Consider the following 24,219-nt stretch of genomic DNA (forward strand, 5'->3'; position numbering starts at 1 on the left):
AACGATGCCTTTTGATTGTGTGGTTTTGTTCTTAATGGGGACATCACCCCATCATTGCCCATCCTTAAAGTGATTCATCCTTAAAATGACAAGCAGTGGGTAAGTCCTCGCAGACTACCAGGGCGAAATTCCTGCTGGTCAGAGGATCTGAACTCATTTAGTGCCGCTCCCTGCTCTTACACAATCAGCTCACCTATCTTGAGTTTCAATTTCCTCTTACAAGTATTTGCTCTACTCTTCCCGGGCTGAAGATCGACCTCCTTGTCTAAAAAGGCAGGAGTGTAATAGGAGTTGAGGAGTTCTGCTTGCCTGTGGGTATTAGACTCTCTAGTTCTGAACTTGACAGTGACATGGTTTTTTGTTCTTGTTAAATTTTTTTTCATACTGCCTCGATCCTGTGAGCTTTCAAGCCCTGAGTCCATGACTTTTTTAGGTTCCTGTTATGATTATTCTTTGTTATACTCCTCCTTGGTCACTGGATCTTGCTTTCCAGTTTCCTCCAAGTCACTCCTAAATCCAACCTCTTAAATACTCCATGTGAAGCCCACAATGGACTGGCTCTTCAGTCCGCCTGCCTCTCCACTTTCTTCTTGATCAAGATCATTTATGACTATTGGCTAAAAAAAATGTCAGCCCACACCCAAAGAGAATCATTATCTTTTCTTTCTAGTCGGGATGACTGCTTAACTAAAGCCTAAACTATGTTATCACACCTCTTCATCCATCACAGGTTTTCCAAAAAGCATCCTTCTCTTCCTTTTTCCCTATCAGATATTCTATGGGCATAATCTAATAACAAGTAGATTATCCTGCAGCAGATGATCAAATGCAGGCAACAAAGCTGAAGCCAATTTCAATGTGTTTGCTGTCCTTCCTCTTTATGAAAAGAAAGGCAGTTCTGTGGGCACAGAGTTAAGACTGAGAGGTGTGGGGCAAACCTGCTTAGGTTTAAATTCAGCCCCCTGCCCATGACCTGTATGACCTTGACAAGCTATATAACATTATCTATGCCTGGGCTTATTCCTCTACAATAAGAATAACAACAAATAATAGCTAAAAGTGCAAACTTTGCACAAAGTCCTGAGTTCAATCCCCAACACCACACAAACACACACAAAAAAAGGGTGCAGGCTTTGTAGGATTATTGTAAAGAGTATAAAGGGCTTAAAAATAATTCCTGATTCACTGCAAAACAAGGGATAACTATTATCATGTTTTTGCTACTGTTTTTGTTGTGGAGTCCTTATCTCTTTGCTTTGTAAGTACCTGAGAAATATTTTAAAAGAAAAAAGGTAGGGGGGCTGGGAGTGTATATAGCTTAGTGGTAGAGCAATGCTTAGCATGAAAAAGCTCTGGGTTCCATCCCTAGTAGCCCAAACAAAACAAAACGAAAAGCAGGAAGATTATAAAGAAATCAACTTCACAGGGGGAAAGTAAAAATATTGGTTCAAAAAACCTGAGTAAAAAAAGCACAAGTGGAATTCTTTTGATAATATGTGATTTGTGGGTTAAAGTTAGGGGGCGGCAAAGGGAGGGGAAATGACCATGACAGTACTTTTATTGTGCAGGGATGTCTTCCAGATGATGTAGGCAAATGTAAACAATTAAGGAAGGCACTGTTAAAGTGGTTAGTTGGGTGCATGGCAACAGAATAATGGAACTTTTCAAGACCAATTCCGCATGACTAATTTTTTTATTTTTTAATCCAATTTATCATCATAAAATTGCATTTGCCAAATTCTCTACATTTCACAGGATTCCATCCATGATGTTGGAGGTTGTGCTAAGAAGATTATTCAAGAGCTCCTGTCACTCTTTAAAGACTTCCTCTGTGTCAGTAATGCCATTGATGACACTTTGAATTTCATATCCCTGAAAACACGCTTAAAATGTGCAGCTTAACCCTGAACGACTTCAATATTTTTGTTTTGTCATGTACGATTCTGGAGGGAGAGCACAGCATTTTGCACAGGTTCTTTGACACTGTGCCTTCCTGATGCACTCTAGACTAGTTCAGGTGCAAAGAATACCTATAAAAAACCCACCTAGTGATTTCTTACTTTGCTTCCACTGTATAACTCAGATGTGTACACAGATATCTCAAGTATTCCACTTTTTATTTTTCTGGTTGCCATTTCTTTTACTCAAGTAGGAACAAAGAGACTAGTCAAATCATAGCATTGGTGCTAGCACAGGAACGTGACAACCCTGCAGAAATTAACTCTCAGCCAGTAGACAGCACTACAACACCTCAATGGACAGAAGTCTGAGTCCAACATATAAAATGTGGTTTAGAGTGGAGCTTACTAAAGCTTAGAACGATATGTAAACCTACATTAAATGTGGGTCAGGTCAGGGAGATCTGTGCAATGCCATACCTACTCTGTCTAGGTGAAGGAAGGCTTCCCAGGCTTCCAGGCTTCATGGAGGGGCCTCAAAAGACAGAAGCTTAACGTGAAGAGTAGTAGACGATTAATGGAACGGGTAGCAACAATGCACTACAGATTCAGCTGGCTTCAATGAAAGTTTGACACAATCATTACATAGTGGTGCAGACAGCTGTGCTATTAAACTTCCATTAAAAGTTCTAGAAGTGCCTATGGCAATTCCAGAAGAGATGGTCAAACCCTGCTTAGATTGATTCTGTCCCATCAACTCATTACACTCGCCAGAAACTGCAACATGCTTATATGTAATATTCAAAATGTCATCAAATAGTACTTGGCATTAGACTGCACTTACGATCAACTTGGGAATTCTTTCAACTAAATACAATGAATATCAATAAGTGCCAATATTCATTGAGTGTTTGTGATGGCATGAAGGTATCTACAATGCCTTCCATGCATGGTAACCTAAACAAATCCCCTAACAATCCCATGAGGTAGGTACAATTAGTAGAGCCATTTTTCAGGCAAAGAAACAAACAGAGGAAATTGCCCTCAGTCATTTTAGCTAGTCAACTTGGGGATGATATTCAACCCACCACCAAAGAACTCTATCACCTTTAACCCTTCATAGCCACCAAAAAATGTCACCAGGAAAGCATCCATGAATAATGACACCTAATACCTAATTGGCTGAGGACTAGTCATCATCCTTTGTGAAATCAGACCAAGTGAAAAATCTGCCTTCTTCCATGATTAACTGTTCCCAGAATATAATGATCACATACAATATGTCATGTCACATAACACAGGATATATGAGAATAAAACACTTTCAATGTTCATGATGGAAAGAACTGAAGTGAAAAGGTGATCTGAACCAAAACTTCTAAAACCGCTTCATTGTTAAGTGATCCAAATCAAAGCCCAAAGCCCAAGTTTCCTTACACTGAGATTCCTCTAAAAGTACACATGGAAAATTATAAGTATCTGTCATGGCTAGTGTATTAATTTCCAGTGGCAATTCGGATGAGGGGATAATCACAGTCTGTGATAAACTCCTTGTACACTCTCTGTACTCTGGGGTTCCTCACATTCATGTAATTAGGCCTGATTCACAAAACCTGGAGCATGGTTTCACTTTTTTAAAAACAGTTGCAGATGTTTATAGTCCCCAAAACTCTGATTTAATTTGAATAGCTAGCCATAGCGATGATTTACTTAATTCTGGGTCCTTGATAAGATAAACACAACATAATTATAACATTATTCTTATGAGAAAATATCTTTTATGGCACAGCTTCCAAAAATGCACTTCAGTGAAAGGAGGGCAGTGTCATTAACTTGGAGTTCAAAACCATTCCTTAACTTGCTCCAGAAGCAACATCCTGTCTAGTGGAGTTCTAATAGATCAAGCCATAAGAAGCAAACGCACAAGCCCTGCATGCTAACTGAAGGGCTTCGGGGCTCAGAGTTTAAGCTCCAGTTTCAACCCAATAGCCAAGGACTAGCAGTTTCCATCCATGGATATTGTGAATGACTTAAGTCTGGCATTTCTGAGTGCCAGTTCTCAAAATATAGGTATGTACCTCCAGGAGTCCCCAAATCCTTCCAGGGGATCTGCAAAGGCCAAACTACTTCCATAATATCCTAATGTTACTTTAATTTTCCACTCTCATTCTCTCGGAAGGGTAAAGTAGACTTTTCCAGAGGCTATGTGACGTGTGTTACCTTAACACAATAAATGAAGAAGCAGATAAGTTCTGTCTTAACATTTAGCCAGACAATAAATAAACTGAAAAATGTAGAAGCACAACATTACTCCTCTTCCTCCTAGTTTTATATTTCTGGACAGTGTAGTCATTTTTTTTTTCATAAAAATTAGTACTTACACTACACAGGCAACGGGTTTAATATTTTTAAATGAATTAATAAGCATCATAATTTCTCTATAGAAATTGATATTGATAGACATTACCCACATTATAAAAATTCACTGGAGAATTCAATAATTTTTAAGAATGTAAAAGAGTCCGGAGACGAAACAGTTTGTGAACTCCTGCGCTAGAGAACACAGGGATGGACTGAATTTGCCTGAAGGCTGCATCTGAAAGAACAATCTGGACAGCTGGTGCCCAACCTGTCCCCTATACCTCCCACTTGGGAGTCACAGGCCCTAGGAAAACAAGTGTGGTGATCTCATTTTACATGCTGGGAGTTCGCAGATCCCCTACAGTGTTTGGGGGGAGGGGTGCATTTGGGATTCTGGGATTCAGTTTCAGCAAGGAGATGTGCCCACAGGGCAGTGCCCACTCCCTCCAGCCTTGCACTTATCCAAACCATGGTGGTATCTGCCTGTCCTGTCTCCTGACTCTTCTGACTTATTTTCACTTGCTTCAAAACTCAGGCAGGGAAGAGAGGTCCTATTCAGTGGGCCCCTTCAAAAAGACTCCAGCATTTGGTGAACTATCTGGGGATAGAATTGAGAAGAGGAAGTCCAGTACTGGAGGAAAGACTGGGACTTCTGGCAGAGGAAAACGGGTGCATGACTCAGGCCCTGCATGTTTTTCAACTTGGTGGTTTGCAGCCTTGATTGTGCACTGCGGCTGGTTTTTATAGTTGGGCAGGTGGCTTTTAACATCAAGAGACTTTAATTCGTAAACCACAGGGTGTTTTGATCTTTATGTGTGACCACAACTTAGGGTGGTTTATTCTTCAGAAAAGTGGTTGTTAGAGAAGTAGGATCTAGAACAAAAATAGTGGACTTTGGGATAGGCCACAGGGTCTTGGAAAAAGAGTCAGGATGCACAGTAACCTTAGCCAATGTTATACACATCCGGGCAAGAGCTGCTGCAGCCTGGCCTTGACAAGGATCTGAGGGAGTTCAGACTTCTGGAGTTGCCCCCAACCACATTAAGCAGGGGCCAATGAGGTACAGAAAAACAAGGTAACTTCAATATCTACTGCCTAAAGACTAGTGAGCAGTACAGTATATACAATTTTTTAAATGATAATGAGCTCAAGAATCCTAGCAATAATCTCACTGTAAATTATTTCTTTTTTGAATTTTTTTAATTAATTCATTTATTCTAATTAGGTATATATGACAGCAGAATGCATTTTGATTCATTGTACACAATTGCAACACAACATTTCATTTCTCTGGTAGTATAGGATGTAGCGTCGCATCATACGTGCAGTCATACATGAATCTAGGGTAATGATGTCCATCTCATTCCACCATCTTTCCTGCCCCCTTTGCCCAATCAAAGTTCCTCCATTTTTTTCATGTAAATTATTTCTGACAAGTCTATGAGAGCTGCAAAGCATTGGCCTGCCTCAGCTTCAAATGTCACTCTGCATTCAGGAAAAGGAGCTCACATCTTGAATTGTCATGGCTTGACCACAGGCTTAAGGTCCAGCACCCACCAAGTGGTCTGGATGGCCTTTATAAATGAAAGAGAAATCTAGTCTTGCAGAAGGCCTGCTTTTGGCCAAAACAAGCCCATGAATGGCATGGAAAGGGCCAGTATGGCAAGAAATTGAAAACACCCTGCTCCAGAGAGAGCTTATCACTAGTCATCCACAGATGGAGCCCACACTGGTGCCAGCACTGCTGTCAGACTCAAGCGGCTTGAAGGCAAAGGAGGTCGGAATGTGCTGGTTGTGAACTGAAACTCAACTGGGAGAGACATCCAGTGGGAGGTCAAGCTTAGCACCTGGGTTGGGTGAGAGGAAGGGGGAATCCTCATGTGCACACCGTTCTCTTTCAGAGAGGTGACATTTGGGTTACTGCTATCATAGTTCAAGGTTCAGAAATGACCCATGGTACCCATCTTCTCTGATGCTTAGGCCTTCCAGCATCCAAGAAAGGCTGAAACCGAGAACATTTTCTCAGCCCATTCTCAGCATTTCCCCCAGATGGCATGGCCTCTCTTTCTACTAAGATCTTTGAAACATGTAGCATAGGCTCCAGAAACCAGTTTTGTGTGTTCTAACTCTTCCAAGAGCAGGTACTGGTTTGCCTTCTAACTCTGTAGGCTGCAAGACGATTGCTGTGATCATGTGAGATGCCCCATTAAGATCTGGGACTCTAAAAAGTGAAGCTATAGCTCTTTTAAGACATCAATAAATTGAGAGTAAGACAATCTTGACAGACATCTCTACCTTTGGAAGAGTCATCTTGCTTTGGCATGAGCCCACAGGTTAAAAATCATGGGCACAATGGCTATTTCAAAATCTGGATTCAATGGCATAGAACCCTTATTCTCTACATGTAGTAGAAATTACACTAGCAACAATACTTGTGAGCTCTATCTATCACCTCATTGGTGAGTTTGGATAAAACATAAAGCATACAGAATAAAGTCTCTTCATCAGCTCTTTTCTGCCGGGAGCAGCCTACAGCCAATCAGTTCAAGTATTATTAAGTTGCAGTTCTTAAAGGGCAACAAACCCGGTAGAAATGGTCCAAATCCTGCACTGTCAAAAATGGAAGACAATGGGTAACTGGAAACATCTACCCACATTCCCCAGCCTTGTCCTTATCAGAAAAAAAAAAAAAAGTTATATTTTTGTTCTCATTTGAATTTAGATGGATGAGAAGTACTATTTTTATACCCTTTCAAAGACAACAAAATTATTCTAAAAAATCACAAATTTACTTAGTGCTCCAAGGCTCAGGCTAAAAGATCAAAGGAAGTCATGCCAAATAGCATGGCTATGCCACCAGGAAGGCCATGGCCATGAGCCCTTTAGGCTGGCTTGATGCTCAGGGTATGAGAGCAGACAACCAGGACTTTATAAGAGCCTGGGGAAGCCAAGAGCTGAGAACAGAAAGTTACATGTACTCCTGGATTACTGAGTGAGTACAGTTCTGGGACAAACTACTATAAGATCAGGAGGGACAGTAATTTATAGAAGGAACCACAAAGCATTAATTAGATACTTGCATCTATTTAAGTCAGCACCAAAGAGCTATATGGCCATTCACAGGAATCGCTTGCTTCCGTGGTAATCTATCTTGCACTGAACTCAATCTGTTAGATCTTCCCATTCATTAGGTTAAAGTTTTCTCCCAGAAACTGAGATCCTTTAAGTCTTCACTCTAAAGTTCAAATCCAGTGCGAGGGAGTGGTGGGGGACTTATCTAGCATGCATGAGGTCCTAGCTTCCATTCCCAGCACCACAAAAAACTAAAAAAAGCCCAAATCCTTTTGCTTCCATTGGGTTTAGTGTTTTGCAGATTTCCAAGGAACTTCTTCTTCTTTTTTTTTTTTTTTTTTTGTGAAACTTCTTGAGTAATTACCAGAAAGGTGTAACTCAGTTCAAGCCCTCTGCCACCTCTTTGCTAGCTGTGTGTTTTGGTGAGTGATTTTAACCTGGCTCCGGTTCAGATGTTTGTGAAGCAGATAATGGTAACAATGACCATCTATAACAATGCCTACCTATCTGCAGGGAAAATAGGTGAGGTTAGATTACATGAAACAATGCAGGTGAAGGGCTTATTCTGGCACACAGTAAACACAGTGAGCAAATACTAGATTCAATCAGCTTTCAAGAAGACTCGTAATCCTTGGAAACACCTTCATACAAGCCATGAAGGATGATGTTAGGCAAAGGGAATGGCCAGCAAGGCCAAGCTACAGGGAAGCTATGAATTTTATTCAAGAGGCGAGTGTTCACTTGACTGAAGGAAAAAAAGCCAAAACAAACATAAACCTATCTTCAAACTCAATAACCAGGAAAATTCAAATTAAACATACAAACAAACAAAAAGAGCTACTACTATACAGTCCATAAAAAAATTAATTTGATTATAATGAGTATCTAAAATTATGGGGAAAAGGTATGTATGAAGTGCTGGTGGACCAATTCAGAAAACATTCTTGCACTGGCTAGTAAAGATAAACATGGGGCTGGGACTGTGGCTCAGTGGTAGAGCATTTGCCTAGCATATGTAAGGCACTGGGTTTGATCCTCAGCACCAATAAAAATAAATAAATACATCTACAACTAAAAATTATAAAAAAAAGACGAATATGTGCATGGCTTGCAATCCAGCAATTCTACTCATAGGTACAGGTACAGAGTAGAACAGTGCTCTCACATTGGGGCTAGACACAGGAATGCTCAGAATACTGTGGACTTACTGAATCAGAAGCTCAAGGGGAAAGGTTTGTTTTAGTAAGTTTCCTGATGATTCTAACATAAGCTAAAGTTTGAAAAACACAGCCCCAGAGTATTCAGGGCATTCTTGGTATCCCAGGTGACATGTATAGGAATGTTGATAGCAGCAAAAATCTGAAATTACACACCCAGGTCCAGCGACAATAAACCAAATAAACAAGCTGTACCATATCTATAGCAAGCAACGCTCGCTCTACATTAAGGAAATGAACAAATTATAGCTTCAGGACTCAACTGAATGAATCTTACCGGCATAATGCTGAATAGAAAGAGCAAATCACAGAAAAATACATGACTTTATGTACATATATATATACACACACACACATATGAGCTTGACACATTTATACATCTATGCATGAGATATATACATATATAAAACATTTCTCTATATATACGTATTTAAAGAATTATATACATAGATGACTAAGCTATAAAAGAAAGCAATTAATAAATATTAGAAAAATCAGGATCATAGTTATCTCTGAGAGGAAGAAGGAAAATGGGAGCAGTATTCTGGGGACTTCCAAGGTAGGGGCAATATTCTATTTCTTAACCTGGCTGGTAGCTAATATGAATATATTTATATAATTTATTCTCAAGTGTATATGTGTGCCTTATATATTTCAAATCAAAGTTTTCAAAAAGGGTAATCTTAGAACATACAAAAAAGAATAGAAATAGGAATCAAGTTACTTTAGTTTTTTTTTTTTTTTCACTTGAATTCAAATACATATTAAACCTGGGAAGACAAGCTCTGACATCTGTCTACTTGCATGTGAATTCCAGCACTGTCACTGAGCAAAAGAAACATGGACACATGAGCTAACCCATCCATGTTTGGTGTCCTCATATATAAAATGAGTATAATGCTTTAGAAAATTAAATAAATTAATACATGTTTACATGCTTAGAACTGTACCTAGAACATAGCGATTTGGCAAAAATAATAGCTATTATTAGGGTGGAATTATATGAAGCTAAAAGCAACATTTCCCGTATTTAATTGCCAACAAATCAGCATCTATGAGAAGAATGATTCCACCTTCACTTTTTGCAGATGCTGTGCTGATACCATCTACTCAACCCTCTCCTCTATGGGGTCCTCAATGTTATGTTAAATGTATTCAGAGATTGCATAACTCGGGTTCCAGTCCAGTCTCAATACAAACATACATATACATGTGTACATGCATGCATGAGTCCATGCCAGGATATTCAAGAAATAAATCAAAAAAGGAAGAGATCTAGAGAAGACACCAGAACAATTCCTGCCCAATTGCCTACTACTTCCAAATCAAATCACTAGCAGAATAACACTCTATATACATTAATCCTTTTCCCTAATTATATAGGTGGTGGCATTGTATCAACCTAGGTAACATCTGTTAGAATTTAAGAAGGGTTGTTAAAATATGTTCCTTTCAATTATGGTTTCCAAGGGTGGTCCAAGGAACACTGGTGATAGATCATCCATGCAGAGCTTAAGTCAGCCAGCTATAATATTGAATATAGAACAAAGCCTTCACACATTAAGTCCTTAAATCTACCCAAATAATTACATTTCCCTTGACTGTGTTTGTGTAAAACAAATGGTACTGACCAGGTCCCCAAATTTTCAAAGATCTAACATGTCACTCACTGCATTAAAGTATTTTTCTATCACACATAGACCCATTTACTTGCATTGTAATCCCATGGTAATACTGATTATCCCCACTTCATAAATGGGCATACTAAGTTACAGAAATGTCTTATATGTTGACAACATTCACAAGACAGACAGATGTCAGAGCCAGGGAACCAATGCAGGACCTCTAGCTCCAGAGTGCTCTTTCTTAACCACTATACTACACTGCCTCTCTAGACTCTTAGATCAGGTTAACTGAATAGAGAACAAAGACAGTGATCCCAAAACACATAGAAATCTTATGCTTCATAAAGAAATCTTTTCAGTTAAAAAAATAGAAATTTTATTTGATAAATGAGAAAAATGTGTTGTTGTGTGTATGTATGTTATAGATATATAAAATCTTAGGGAAAAAAAATAAAGCAAGACCCCCTACTTCACACCACATACAAAAATAAATTTCAGGGAAGTAAAATATCTAAATGTGAAAATATAAATAAAGTAAAATTTGATATAGCATGAAGTTTCCGAAAGCTGTCAGTTTATATCTTGGCTCTCCCACTAGAATAGTATTTCATAAAAACATTATATATATAAATATATATAACATATATATTTATATTTTAATAATGAAGAATCAACATTAAGTAAAATATGAAATTGAAATCTTGACAATATCCATTATACATGCAAATACAGTAATAAAAACCATAACTAATTTTCAAAAATTATTTTAATTTCATCCTAAAATATTGTAAATAATGTGCAGAGTAATCCATTATTATCTACATTTAAATATACCACAATTTCCCTTTAAAACAAAGCCCCATCAAGAAGGTCTCAAATAAAGGGAAAGACCATAAACCAAACCATACATTTAACTCAGTTTCATTTACAAGGTACTGAAATCAATTTATAAATTAAATCAATGGTTATGACATTTGTCCCCAAAGGTTTTTATTTACCTGTCAGAGAAGATAGAACTGTAAATAAAATTTAATACTGAAAATATACACGCTGTATATAAACAATTACTTCTATAGTTAAAAGAACATAAATAATGTGTACAGGCTAAAGCAAGCTTAAATAAAAACTATATATCAATAAGCTAAGTCCACAAAAGAGTACAATCTTCCTAAATATAGTAAAATAAAGTCCACGCATGTAAGAATATAAATAAATTAGAGCTGTCATGAAGCAAACAGACCTCTGGTGGGCAACTAACTATGGAATTTAATTTCTTCATCACTGGGCACAGACTCCTCCATCTACCCTCTAGACCTAACATAGACCCATTATAAACAAACAGAAAGGGCTCAAGAAAGAAGGATCTCTGCCAGGTGTGGTGGTACACACCTGTAATCCCAGCAGCTCAGGAGGCTGAAGCAGGAGGATTGCAAGTTGAAAGCCAGCCTCAGAAATTTATGGAGGTCCTAAGCAATTTGGCAAGATCCTATCTCTAAAAAGGGCAGGGGGTGTGGCTCCGTGGTTAAGTGCCCCCGGGTTCAATCCACAATATCAAAACAAAAAGAAAAGAAAAGAAAAAAGAGAGAGAGAGAGAGAGAGAGAGAGAGAGAGAGAGAGAGATCTGGACAAGGATGAGCACTTTGCAACCCTCCCAGCTTCTCAAATGTTGTTTTGCCATCCCCCTCATGCCCCACAGATCTACTGGGGATTAAACCTTGGAGTGCTTAACCAATAACCTACATCACCAGTCTTTTTAAATTTTCTGTTTTGAAACAGGGTGGCACTATGTTGCTGAGGATGGCCTGGAATTTGTGATCCTCCTGCCTCAGCCTCCCATGTCTCTGGATTATAGGTGTGCACCACTTCGCTCTGCTAACTCAGATCTTTAAAAAAAAAAATGCTACACAAATGCAAAAGAGGGTCAACTGTACCCAAATGTATGCTGAAAAGCCAGAAAACTAACAGTGCGGGCATTATAAGCCCCTTCGTGGAAGCTTTATGAAATTAAAAGCATGAATAAAACACTGGGTAGGCCTTTGCTGAAAATTGGGTCACCAGTAAGCTCAGAGAAGGTATTAAGAAGCATCATAAATAGATTAGAATCTGTTAACACCCAAGTCTCCTGCATGGAAACTTCCAGTCAGAAAGATATTTAGTTCTTTGCTTCTAGTCTCTTTCTGATAAAAGGAAGAGCAAGAAAGGCTGCAACTTACAGAACTCCAAATGTCTTTGGCTCCCGGCTTCAGCAATACTGGCCAATTACCAGACTACAGAAAAAGACATCCAAATAGGAAAACACACAAAAGGTGTTAGTGGCTTGACACCACAAATGTGCAAGTGACCTTTAGCTGCAATGTAACAATTAATCTTTTTTTATTATCAATTTTCAACTTCTTTAACCTCCCAGATATTTCTAGAGTGCCCATGAATCTTTCTTAATTTTGAGACTGTACAAGTATACATGACAGAAATATATGATTTCATGCATTACCTGGAAGATATCAAATACAAAACAATATGGTGCATGATTTCATAATTACAAGATAAAGCAACAATAATCTATGTTGTTAGAAATCAAGTAAATAGTTACTATTGGGGGATGGTTAAAGTTGGAAGGGGGTGCTTCTAGGTGGCTGGTAAAGTTGTTCTCATTCAATGCTGATAAAACATTATGTTCAGTTTAGGAACATTTAGTAGAATGCTCATTTATATGTGCAATTTCCTGAAATGCATTTGATGTTTCCATAAAATAAATGTGTGTGTCTGTGCATGTATGCATGCATGTGTGTGTATGATCTGAATTTTGAATTCCATTAAATATGAGGCTGCAAGATATTAGAACCTAATCTTTGAGAAGTTGATACCAAATAGCTTCTACCAGGGATGAATGTCATAAAGCTACAAAAAGCCAATATTCTGGCTTTACACAACAAACTTTATTTACTGGACCATGAAGTTATAAAGAATGAACTTCAGACTTTGAACCTTTGTGTTAACCAATTAAGACAACAAAGGACCAAAAAAAAAAATTTAAATGGTCACAATCTCTATTTAAAGAGTTATGTGAAGCAGGCATGGATTATATCTTTATTTAACTTAATAAATGAATTGTTTCTTAGTAATTTATTTAAGTTTCACTTAATAGCTTCCCAACCAACTAATAAACATTTTGTGCAAGATTACAGAATTACAGACAAGTCAGGTATATCCATTCACTCACAATAGGTCAAGTTACAAATAAAACCGTTCTAGGTTTTCTCAACAGCAAACAAATGAGTATCTGTTAGTTACTCCACAGAATATTTACAGGAAATTTTCATTATTTGCAGTAAATCCTGTTGAGATGCAGACATATGTATTTTAAAAGACGCCAAATAACTTCATTTGTGGGGGAAAACAAGGTAATTCAAAATATTCAAACATGGAAAATGTGCCATTCAACATAAACGCATTTCAAAAATTGGTGGAGTCTCTTGAATTTATTTTCACAGTGAAATGATTTTCAAAAAAACGTGTAGTCTATAGATTAAGAGTTTAGGAACTTAAGTTTGAGGATTCACCCAAAAATATATATGTTTATATTATTTTTGAAGCTGGGTGCATTGGCACGTGTCTGTAATTCCAGTTACTCAGGAGGCTGAGGCAGGAGGATCTCAAGTTCAAGGACAGCCTCAGAAACTTAGGGAGACTTTGTCTATAAATAAATAAATGGGCTGGAGGTGTACTTCATTGATAAGAGTATCCCTGGATTCAATCCCCAGTACTGCACAAATATAATACATAAACTTCTGAGCATTTCTCAGCATGTTATTTATTGATCAACACAACTTGAAAACTTTCAAAAATGGGTTATGAGTCGTTTTGTTCAGTTTCTTCTTCTTTCTCCAAGAGAACTTTTAAAAGGTGAACAAACATCTTCATTAAGCATTACGTTTTGGCTTCAAACACCAAAAGAAAGCAAAATATTTAAGGTCAAGATTAAATAGAGAGTGTAACTCAAGAGTTACCTATAGAAAATAAAACATATAACTCAGAAGAAAGGAACTGAAACTGTTCACGTAATATCTATTCCCTAAGTAGTAGATAAAAAGGGTTGTAGCATGACGAAGGGGAAGAATTCTGTGCTCTGGAGTTGAGTTCAACTTTACTATGACAGTTTGGATTTCTAAACTGTCTAATTTCCAGTTTCACCATCTTTAAGACAAAAATAGAACCATCTATCTCAGAGGGTTATAGAAATGATGAACTGAAATAACATGAAATTAAATATATTTAATTTTTAAGCTTTAATACTAACAGTAGTTTTTTAAAAAGTTCTGAAGTGGCAGCAAATATCTAAACTTTTAACAGTTTTCTGATATATGTGTTATTCTGAATTACCCAAATGACCTACTGTCAACTACTAAATACAAAATATATTGTGAAATGCCGTAAAATTGCAGATGTGGGGAAAAAATTAAAATGGCAATCCTTACAACCCTTCATACAAGTAATAAAATCAAAGTCCAATATTTGATGTAAAAGAAGGTTGAATAGTCAGGCTGAGCTTGGTGGCACAAGCCTGTAATCCTAGTCGCTCAAGAGGCTGAGGCAAGAGGATCACAAGTACAAAGCCAGCCTCAGTAGCTTAATGAAGTCCTAAACAACTCAGCAAGACCCTGGCATCAAAAAAGGAAAAATGAAATTTAATAAACTCAAATTTTATTTTAATAATGAGGAAAAATCGTTATTTTGCATTTCCAGTTCCCAAATTTTTGGAATAATAAAGATTCCAAGTTATGCCTCTTAATTTTTTTTAACTAATTCCTTCATTCACCAAAATGTTAAATAATTTATTGGAATGGGCAGGGAATCAGGGTATAAATGTCTTAAATTATGAAGGCCACATATATTTTTTAAAAATTAGCACCAACTCTAATGTTAAAATTATAATTACAATATGTAGTAGTATGTAAGTGCAGCACTAAGCAGCCAGTCTGCCTTCCTCCCTTCCTTCTTTTTAGCATGTGCATGCATATTCTGTGAATGAAAACCCTAGAACAGATCATGGATCAAGCCTCTCTCCAAGTTACTTTTTATGCATGTCATATTATATTTATAATAGCACTTCCTTTTAAGTAACTCAAGCTGTTTTAAAAAATTTTACACAACAAATTCTCTACTTGGAAAATTCCAAGTTGAATTGTTAACTTGAAAATCAAGGCAGTCACTAGACCAGAATATCTAATTCCTATATTAACCGTTCTTTCGTACATCAACTTCCAGAGATACCAGTAAGGTCGATTTCGGACTACACATCCACCATGAGAATAGATGAAAAATTAATATTCTCCCAAATGATCAGTCAGGGGAATGTAATAAGAACTATCACAATGGTTTAACCAAAAAATAAAACCCTCTAGGCATGGAGAGTACAATATGGTCCTTTTAAGAGGTCAACATGGAAACTTATCCATTATGTAGCCTATCTTCCTTTGGACCTACTTAGAGTTCAGCCAACTACAAGTTCTTCTAATTTAACTTCAGAGTGCTCTAATTATAGTTTAGGTCATCATGAGCTTATTTATATTCTTCTTCAATTTTCTATTCTTCAGTTACATCCAGTTCGTTGGCATTCAGAAGCCTGAAACCTCACTGATTATTTTGGCTGGCCTCCTGTGTTGTTTTTCTAGGTACACAGCTATTCTCCAAACATGAGATGATTTAATGAGCAACTTTTTGAAGTCAAAGTAGGAAGTCTAAATGTGCCATTCAGTAGGAGTTCTCAAATCTGGATGGACATTACAACATATTTTATCAAATCATTTCTAACTGATGGACATTCAGAAATCAACTAATCCAATCTTGTGATCAGAAATAATGCCTCAATAAATATTTCCTATAGGAATACCTGTAGAAAAGTAACTAGAGAAGGACTAGGACAAAGGGTGATAGTTTTATTGCTGAGCCATCTCACTCAATTCATTAGGCTCTATGGAGGCTATATTCTCCCAAACATAGAGCCTAAAAGCAATAAAATGTGTAATTTTTATTCTCAACAACACTACTTTCTTTAAATCTACCTCCCTTACCCAAAATAGTTTAACTTTTACTGATAAAAGTAGCCCAGTTAATAAAGAAAATTTTAATTAAAAAAAATAAAAATACAGATGATTTTTAACCCATTGTGTATGATAAACCACTGTTAATTATTACCAAGCCTTCAAAAAATCACTTTTTATTCCTCCAAGTTTCTGAAAATTCACATATTTTGGGTGCAAATTAGTCATTCCAAAATCTTTGAAGAGATATTTGAGATATTTTCAAACAACACCAAAATCACATAACTGGAAAATCCACTAAGGACCAACTAATCTTACCAGAACCAAGATTTTACTGTTGAGGAAAATGAGGTCACAGGAGTTTAAGAGAAGAGATCACATCTGCACCAGATTAGAAATCCAGGATTCCTACCCTTAACACTAGCTCCTGCCCTTGATACTATAAGAGCAGCTCATTTGCACTAGTTATATTCATGATGTCCAAACTATTTGTCATTACACACACAAAATAATCAATCAAGTATTGACACATGCCAAACTGTACTGGATGTTGCAAGAGATACATTTGTAGATACCATCCCTCAATATATGTGTACATATATATAGAAAGGGGGAGGGGACACATACCTACATACACACGCAAACCAAGGGCTCTGAATGCTGTCATTTCACCTATTCTCATGGTGCCTGTGTATTCTGAAGTGGACCACACATAAGGAAGTAGAATGAGTACTTAAGAGTAACAAAAAAATAATACACTGAGCAAGACTACTTATGTGTAAACTAAATTCTTTTGAAAAACAAACTTTAACATAAGTCATGATCTTTAAATTCATCTTTCAAAAGGTCCCATTAATCTTCTGAATTTGCTTTATTTTGCCTGCTCTATCACTTTACATATATAGAAGATATGACTCTTAATAAAATATTAATTGGCATATGCCTCTTTTCCAGCATAAACAGTGTTGTTTAATTAAAGCGTTTCCTAATATCTCACTAAACATAAAATTAGTAGTTGCTTAAATAGATAAAATTTCTCAAAAATATTAAAAATAAAATTTTATTAGGAAAAACACAGATACATAGGGCATAAATAGTGACTTGTTGCTACAAATTATGTTTTAATTTGTAGTTTTTTACCCAACCTGAATATATTTGTATATTTGATTTCTAAAAGGTGGACTGATGACAGATATAAAATACTTATTCAAATAACAAAATCCAAATTTCCAATTCATCATACTTTTAAATGATTGATAAAATTCACTGCCAAGTCTAAGAAGTGCTTAAACTTGATTACTTTTTGTATTTGAGCCAAAAGAACAAATTTGAATAATGTTAACTTGGGCAAAAATGGTAGCATGTATACACAAACACTACACTTCTCAAATAACAGCTCTGATTTTCCCTGAAAAATAAATCCACTCTTCTAACTTGAAAATATCCCCTTGAAAACAGGATGGAGATCTGAGTCACTTAGGATTTAAAAAGAAAAAAGAAGCAGCAGCATTTAACAGCAAGATTAACTGTTGCTTTAAATCTTGACATTTTCCGATTAATAACCCTAAAGCTTAATGAGGCACAACAGATTTAAGAATTGAAAATTTTTAATGAAAAAGAAAATTAAAGATAGTTTGGTGCAATATACTGTCACCAAAATAATCTTCCAGGAAGACTTATCTATATGCAAAAATTGAAAATTTAAAAAATAATTTCCTCTTATAAAGTCTCATTTTGAGTTTTTGGAAGAAGGTCAGGGCAAACTTCCATGTAGGTACAAAAATGAAAAGGTATACTCTGTATATTTTGAACTTGTTTTTGGAGACTGTGTGTGTGTATATATTCATCTATTAAACATCTGCCCATAATACATTTTAGGGTATGCTAATTATTATTTTTCAAATCACACCTAGTGAATTTGTACTGGACCACCTATTAGGAATAAAGACATGCACCAAGATAAGAAAGCATCAAGATATACACAACTACATTCTATAAGTAAAATAAACTATAACTACAAACTAAGTTAATTCTTCTTAAGTTACAAAGACAGATGGAAAAACAAACAACAAACATAAACACTGAGAATGAATAAATGTTTTATACTTCAAATGATTACTGAATTCCATATTTTCACATCCTAAAATAAAGCTTCCTTCTTTTTTATGTGTTCCCTGTGTTAATATAGCAATCACTTTATAGTCTGCACATAACAGGTGAAAAATAGGTATGATTTATGCATCTCCTTTTTTAGGGTACTCACAAGAATCAAAACCAAGGTTTATATAAGACTAAGAATCTAAAATTTCTATGAACATTGTATTGTCCTGGTTGTCTCACACCCCATTCAAGTGTGTTTAGACTAGAACAATGGGCTAAGCAACTAAGATGTGAACTAGAAAAACAAAACAAGTTTCTAATATATTAAGTACTGGGTTGGAGTAGAAATAAAACTGATTTTTTTCTTTAATGATAAGCCTATGTAAGTATTTGAAAGTCACTTGTATAACTTAAAAAGAAAGCTAAGCATAACTTTGTCAGATAAAGTTTTATCATGTAACCAGTTAAGCTTAACTTTCAAAAAAATTTTAATGTAAAGGACAATGGTAACATCTTAAGTTAAAATGAGGAAAAACCTAGGAAATCTTGAAGCTGAATATCAAATGTAAAATTGACTAGAATTATGTAAATCTAGATTAACAATAAACTAATAAAGAATCTCTCAAAGTGAATCAAAGATCATGGACACTTCCGTTAGAATTAAAAGCACAGAGGTCTCTGAACACTCAAGTATGTTTAACTTGTCTGAGAAAAAAAAAAAAAAAAAGGTTGTTTTTTTATCTACATTAATAACCTGCCCATTCTCTTTTCTAAAATATTTGGCTGCTTAGTCTGGACTGAAGAAAGGTAGACTTTAATAGCAGATGACTGCAGAGGAGCCATGTTCACCTTGCAGATAGATCTGCATAGTGCTCCGTTATAAAGCAGACTGTTCACTTAAAGTCATTTCTAATCTGAGTTGTACAAACCACATGGTGCACTTAACCCCCAAACTCACCTTACATAAACTCTCTTGCCTCCATTCTTAATGACCTTTCAAGACATTCAATGTTACTGCTCACTCTGCACTCATGATAGAAGACTGACAAGAGACTTGATGACCAAGTTACAATGTCCTCCCTTGTGAAGGTTTATAAGTCAACAGCAGTACAGAAGAAAACAGGAAAGAATATACATGGGAATATACTGTTTTCTAATGTTTATATATAATATTTTAAAAATACTTAAAAATTATGTCCAAAATTCACTCCTGACATCAAGGCAGATACATAGAAGAGGAATTGAGATTGTTTTACATTTTTACTTTCCACGGTATTAGGTATTAACAACCAACAAATACCTCCTCCTACCCTAACTTCACCACACAGTATTCAATTAGAACCTACACTTTTGATGAAACTTTTGGGAAAATAACTATGTACTGCTGGATTCACACTCAAGGTCTGTCGTTTGTAAATAAGTAAGACCACTCGAGGTATGAAAAATCGTTTCTTGATTTATGACATCTCCTTTGTTAAAAGAGAAATATGATCTACATAGAATTCTTAACTTTGTCTTGCCTTCCCTTTAACTTAAAACATTCTGAAGTAGCACTTCTTTCTTTCTTCTCCTGCAGCTTAACCTCTTTCAAACCCCCCATTTTTTAAAGAAGAAACAATAAATGAAGTGACAGTAGGTGAAAGAATGAGGAGTGTGCGCTGGAAGAATAAAGGGCGGTTTTATAACAGGAGGTACTTTTGTTATCAAGTGACTGGCAGGTCTCCTCCTCCAAGTTAGAAAAAAAATTCCATCCACTCCCCAAAACTGCAGAGGCCAAAAATGTCTAGTCTAATAGTTCTAAAATATCACAGTCAGGGAGAGTGGGGGGTAGGGGGAATGGAGACCTTCGAGTGGGGGAAGCGGGGAGAGAAAGACCAGCAGGAGACGAAAGAACAAAAGGAGAAACCCAAGACTGGGGAAAGGAATGATCCGGACCTTGCGGCCTAGGAGCGGGCGCTAGGGAAAGCCGAGCTGCAAAGTGAGAGAGCAAGACTCCAAGAGCAGAGAGAGGAGTGGGGCAGGGCCTGGTGAGCCGCACCATGGCGCACCATGGACAGGGCTCAGCGCGGCCGCGGCCCACACCCCTCTAGGGGGCGGCGGGAGAAAGCTCCAGAGACCGCGGGCGCCGGTCCAGTCCCAACACGACGCCCGCAGCTCCTGGCAGCAGCAGGGACGCGCCAGCCCCTGACCCAAGAAGACCGTGGAAGGGGGCGATCCTCACCATCTGTCCCCACCTTCTACTCCCACTCCCCGAGCAGTGGCACTTCCGAGCCGCGCCCGCACTTGTCTGGGCTGCCACCCGCTAGGCCACCCCACCCCCAGATGGCTGCGCGCAGTGGTCTCCAGGACACACTCCCTGCCCCGCGGCGAGGATGGACACACCCCTTTCTTTCAGCCTCCTCTGGGGTCCACTGCAGAGGAGGACAAACAAGAGACCCCAACGTAGCCCCTGCTATGCACGATGGTCGCGGCCAGGACTAAGCAAGAATGTCCTCCCAGGATCCGGCTGCCGGTTGGAAGGGGCTGGGGGGCACGACCCGGCCGGACACCTCAAGAAAGTTGGGCAGAGGGCCGGGCTGGGGGCCAGCGGCGCGGAGCGTCAAGGGAACCTGAGACCTGCCTGGAGCAGGTGTTTCCTGCCGCGATGAAGCCTCCTAATACAGAGTCAATGAAAATGCTCGCCGGCGCTCTCAAGAGTAAGAAAAGTGAGGAAAGCTCCAAGCTCTGCGCCCCGGGGACACTATCCAGGCAGAGGCAACCGGACAGAGCTAGATAAATAGTACCCGCGTAACGGAACTTCTCCCCGCTCCGCCCGCTACCCGTGTGCGGGTCCAGAGTGTGGGTGCTGAGGCACCGGCCCGCAAACACTCCGTGGGGGTAGGGGGCGAGGCTTTCTTTCCAGGTGGACCAACACATTGAATTGTGAGGGCAAAAGAAGAAAAAGAATAAGAGGCAACTCTGGGTTGGGGTAAAGACAATAGGACAACAGAGCCCTTGGGCACCAGGCTGCGCGCGGGTGCCAGGGTGGGGTGGGGTGGAAGCAAGTCCCGTAACTAAAACACTAGAGTGAGAATTCCTATTGCAAACTCGCAACCCGTCCCTTAAGGGGAAAGATTTGGAGCAAAGTGTAATGCGAGGGGCGAGAAGCACAGAAGACTGCAAAACCTGGGAGTTATCCTGCCTCTCGCTTGGGCTGCCTGGGGACATCCCGCACGAGCTCACCGGGCCCCGAAGGAGAAGCTAAGGGGGCCCGGGATCAACCCCGCCAGCCCTGCCTGAGGAGGCGCGTAAGAACAGCTGGCCCCGGCAGCTCTGCCCCTGCACCCGGCCAGAGCCTCGTGCCTGCGCAGTTCCCGGCAGCGCGGTGCGGCACCTCCCTTCCCGGGTGCGCAGCCCGGCCCCGCAGCGGCGCGGGGAACAAAGGGACCCGGCGCCGCCCTCCCCACCCCGCCCGCAGCCCGACCCGCGGGGGCCGCCGTGTACCTGAAGCAGGGCCGCCAGCAGCGGCAGCAGGGTCCGCGGCGCTCCCGCTATCCGGCACATGGAGGCGGAGAGGGGCCGAGCGAGGAGCCGGAGGCGGCGGCGGAGGCAGCGGCAGCACCAACAGCGGCGCGGAGAGACGGCTCCAGGCAGTTTCCACCCCTTTCCCTTCCCCTCCCCACCCCACCCCCTTCTCCGCTGCTTTCCTCTCCCCGCCAATGGAGAGCGAGCTGATGACAAATAGCGGGCCGCGGAGTCCGCGGGACTCGCACCAGGAGTAATAAAACAGACCGAGAGATCAAGGAGCTGGGGAGGGGGCGGGGGAGAAGGACGGGCGGGGGTGCGTGTGAGTGTGTATGAGAGTGAGTGTGTGTGTGTGTGTGTGTGTGTGTGTGTGTGTGTGTGTAGGCGGCCACGGTGGCAGCGCAGGCGGCTCTGCTTCGGCCCGGCGCGCAGCGGAAGCCGCTAGGGATGCAGCGGCGGGGACCTTGGCCAGTGTTGGATGCGGAGGTGGAAGTGGAGCGGATGGCGCTCCCCAGGAGATCCTCAACGCGAGGTTTCGGGCTCGTGGTTTTGCTTCCTCTGGGTCTCCTCTCCAGGGCCGCTCAGTGCGACGAAGATGCGGGGGAGAGCGCCGTGGGGAGGGCGCTCTGGGCCGTGCGCTCTTTGCCCACAAAGGGCAGCAATCCCGCTGCCCTTGCCTCAGCGTGGAGACCGAGGGCCGCTTTTTGGCTCCCCTTCCCCGTCCCCTGGCGAGTTGGAGACTGTTCTCCGGCCTCGGCCGCGTAGGGGTGACGCCGAAAGCCGGCACGGCTGCTACCGCCGCGGCTCCGTCCCGCGCAGCTGTCGCTGCGGCCACCCCTGCCGCCTGTGCGCCGGCAGCCGCCCGCCGATCCACTCCCAACGCCGCTCACTCGCGCGCGCCGCCCCCCGCCGCTGCCAGCGCACCCCGCTCGGCCTCCGCCAGCGCGATCTGGGCGAGCCGCCGCCGCCACCGCTCTCCCGCGCTCGCCGCACGCGCTGCCTGGCTGCGCGGCCCGCTCCCCTCTCCTATCCCCTCCCGCTGCTGCCGCCGCCGCCGCCGCCCTCGCCCCCGCCTCCCTCCTCCGTTGAGTCTCCCCGCCCGCGTCGTGGCCAATGGGAGGCCACCAAGCTGCGGCGGTAGCCGGCCGGATCCGCGGCAGCCGCCCGCCCCCACCCTGTCGAAGCGCCCCGCTTTTGCTGCAGCCCGCGGGGGGTCGCCGGAGGGATGCCTGGGGTGCACCGAGCACCGCCCCGGCAGGTGGAGGGGCTGCGGGAAATAAAATAACTTGCGCAGGAACTTGATTGGTGGTGGGTTCCTCTTTGGTCCCTGGTGGGGAATCTGATGGAGGTTTGGAATTGGGAGGAGGGAAGGATATTTCCTTGGTAGGCTAACGCATGCTTCTTTATTTTGTCATTCTTTTGAGATAGGTTATTTTTTCCGGGCAGGGGCAGACGCAGCTAACTAGCGACGCAAGCAAAACCCATCCTGGCCATTGTTGTCTGAGGCGTTTGCCAAGAGCAACCTGCTGGCCTGGGAAAGGGGAGGCCAAGGCTCTTCGCAGGCGCTCGCACCTCTCCAGTCCCCCCACCCTTGCGGATGTACTGGAACAGTCCAAGTTTTTGTGTTCTTGTTTTGTTTCGTTTTGTCCCCTCTGGGAGTTTGAGAGTGCGTGCTGTTTTATTTGAAATCTCTGGTTTTATATTTTTATCAATTTGTGGTATTGTTCGCATTTTGGGGACAGTTTTAACGACTTTGACTCCCCCTGCACCACCCCCAACAACAATTTAAGAGAGACCTAAAGCCAGAACTTGTGGTGAAAATGAGATTATCTAAAAGATAAAATGACTGATAGGGAGTTCGCACCAAGTAAAGGATTTTTGCTTCCTTCCTTTAAGACATGAACTTGAAAGAAAACACAAAAGAGTGAGACTTTACGAGTTTGTGTCACAAACCTTTACAGAATGGAGGGTGGGATGGAGAGCAGTTGATTCTGGTGAGATAATAATTTTTTTCAGGAACACCCCCCCCCCTATTTTTTTTAGATTTTCACAGGTAAATACACCTTATCTCAGCATTTCAACACTTGGGAGGTCGGTGAACTTCGTTGCAATAAATGAACATATCTGCCTTTAGTTCTTACTCTTAGACTTTGGGCTACTGCAACTTTACATTAACGTTATTTGAATTTGAGTTTCAAGATACTTAAGAACATGGTGATGAATCTTGAAAAATCAAGTACTAATTTCTTTGACATAACTGATGCAGCTTTTAATAATGTAGTATTGCTGGTTAGGCTTTTAAAAAATTAATATTCATTGGGAGGCTTATTCAACTTTAATTAAAACATAATATTGTAAGCCTTTATTTTATGAAACTCAAAATTTTTCCTGGATTTTCTTTC

At 40.3% G+C, this 24,219-nt stretch overlaps 1 protein-coding gene across 1 annotated transcript in view; it reads right to left on the reverse strand.

The window, feature by feature from the left end:
* The window catches only part of CDH2 (cadherin 2), a 216,686-nt gene extending 194,764 nt beyond the window's left edge, over positions 1–21,922 (reverse strand). Inside the window, exon 1 of the mRNA XM_081263289.1 lies at positions 21,797–21,922. Coding sequence (XP_081119415.1) covers positions 21,797–21,856 — 60 coding nt within the window. The 5' untranslated portion in view covers positions 21,857–21,922. The remainder of the gene's footprint in view (positions 1–21,796) is intronic.
* Positions 21,923–24,219: the final 2,297 nt, after the last annotated feature.

Source organism: Spermophilus citellus (genome assembly GCF_964194105.1).
Source record: "Spermophilus citellus genome assembly, chromosome: 12".
NCBI lineage: Eukaryota > Metazoa > Chordata > Mammalia > Rodentia > Sciuridae > Spermophilus > Spermophilus citellus.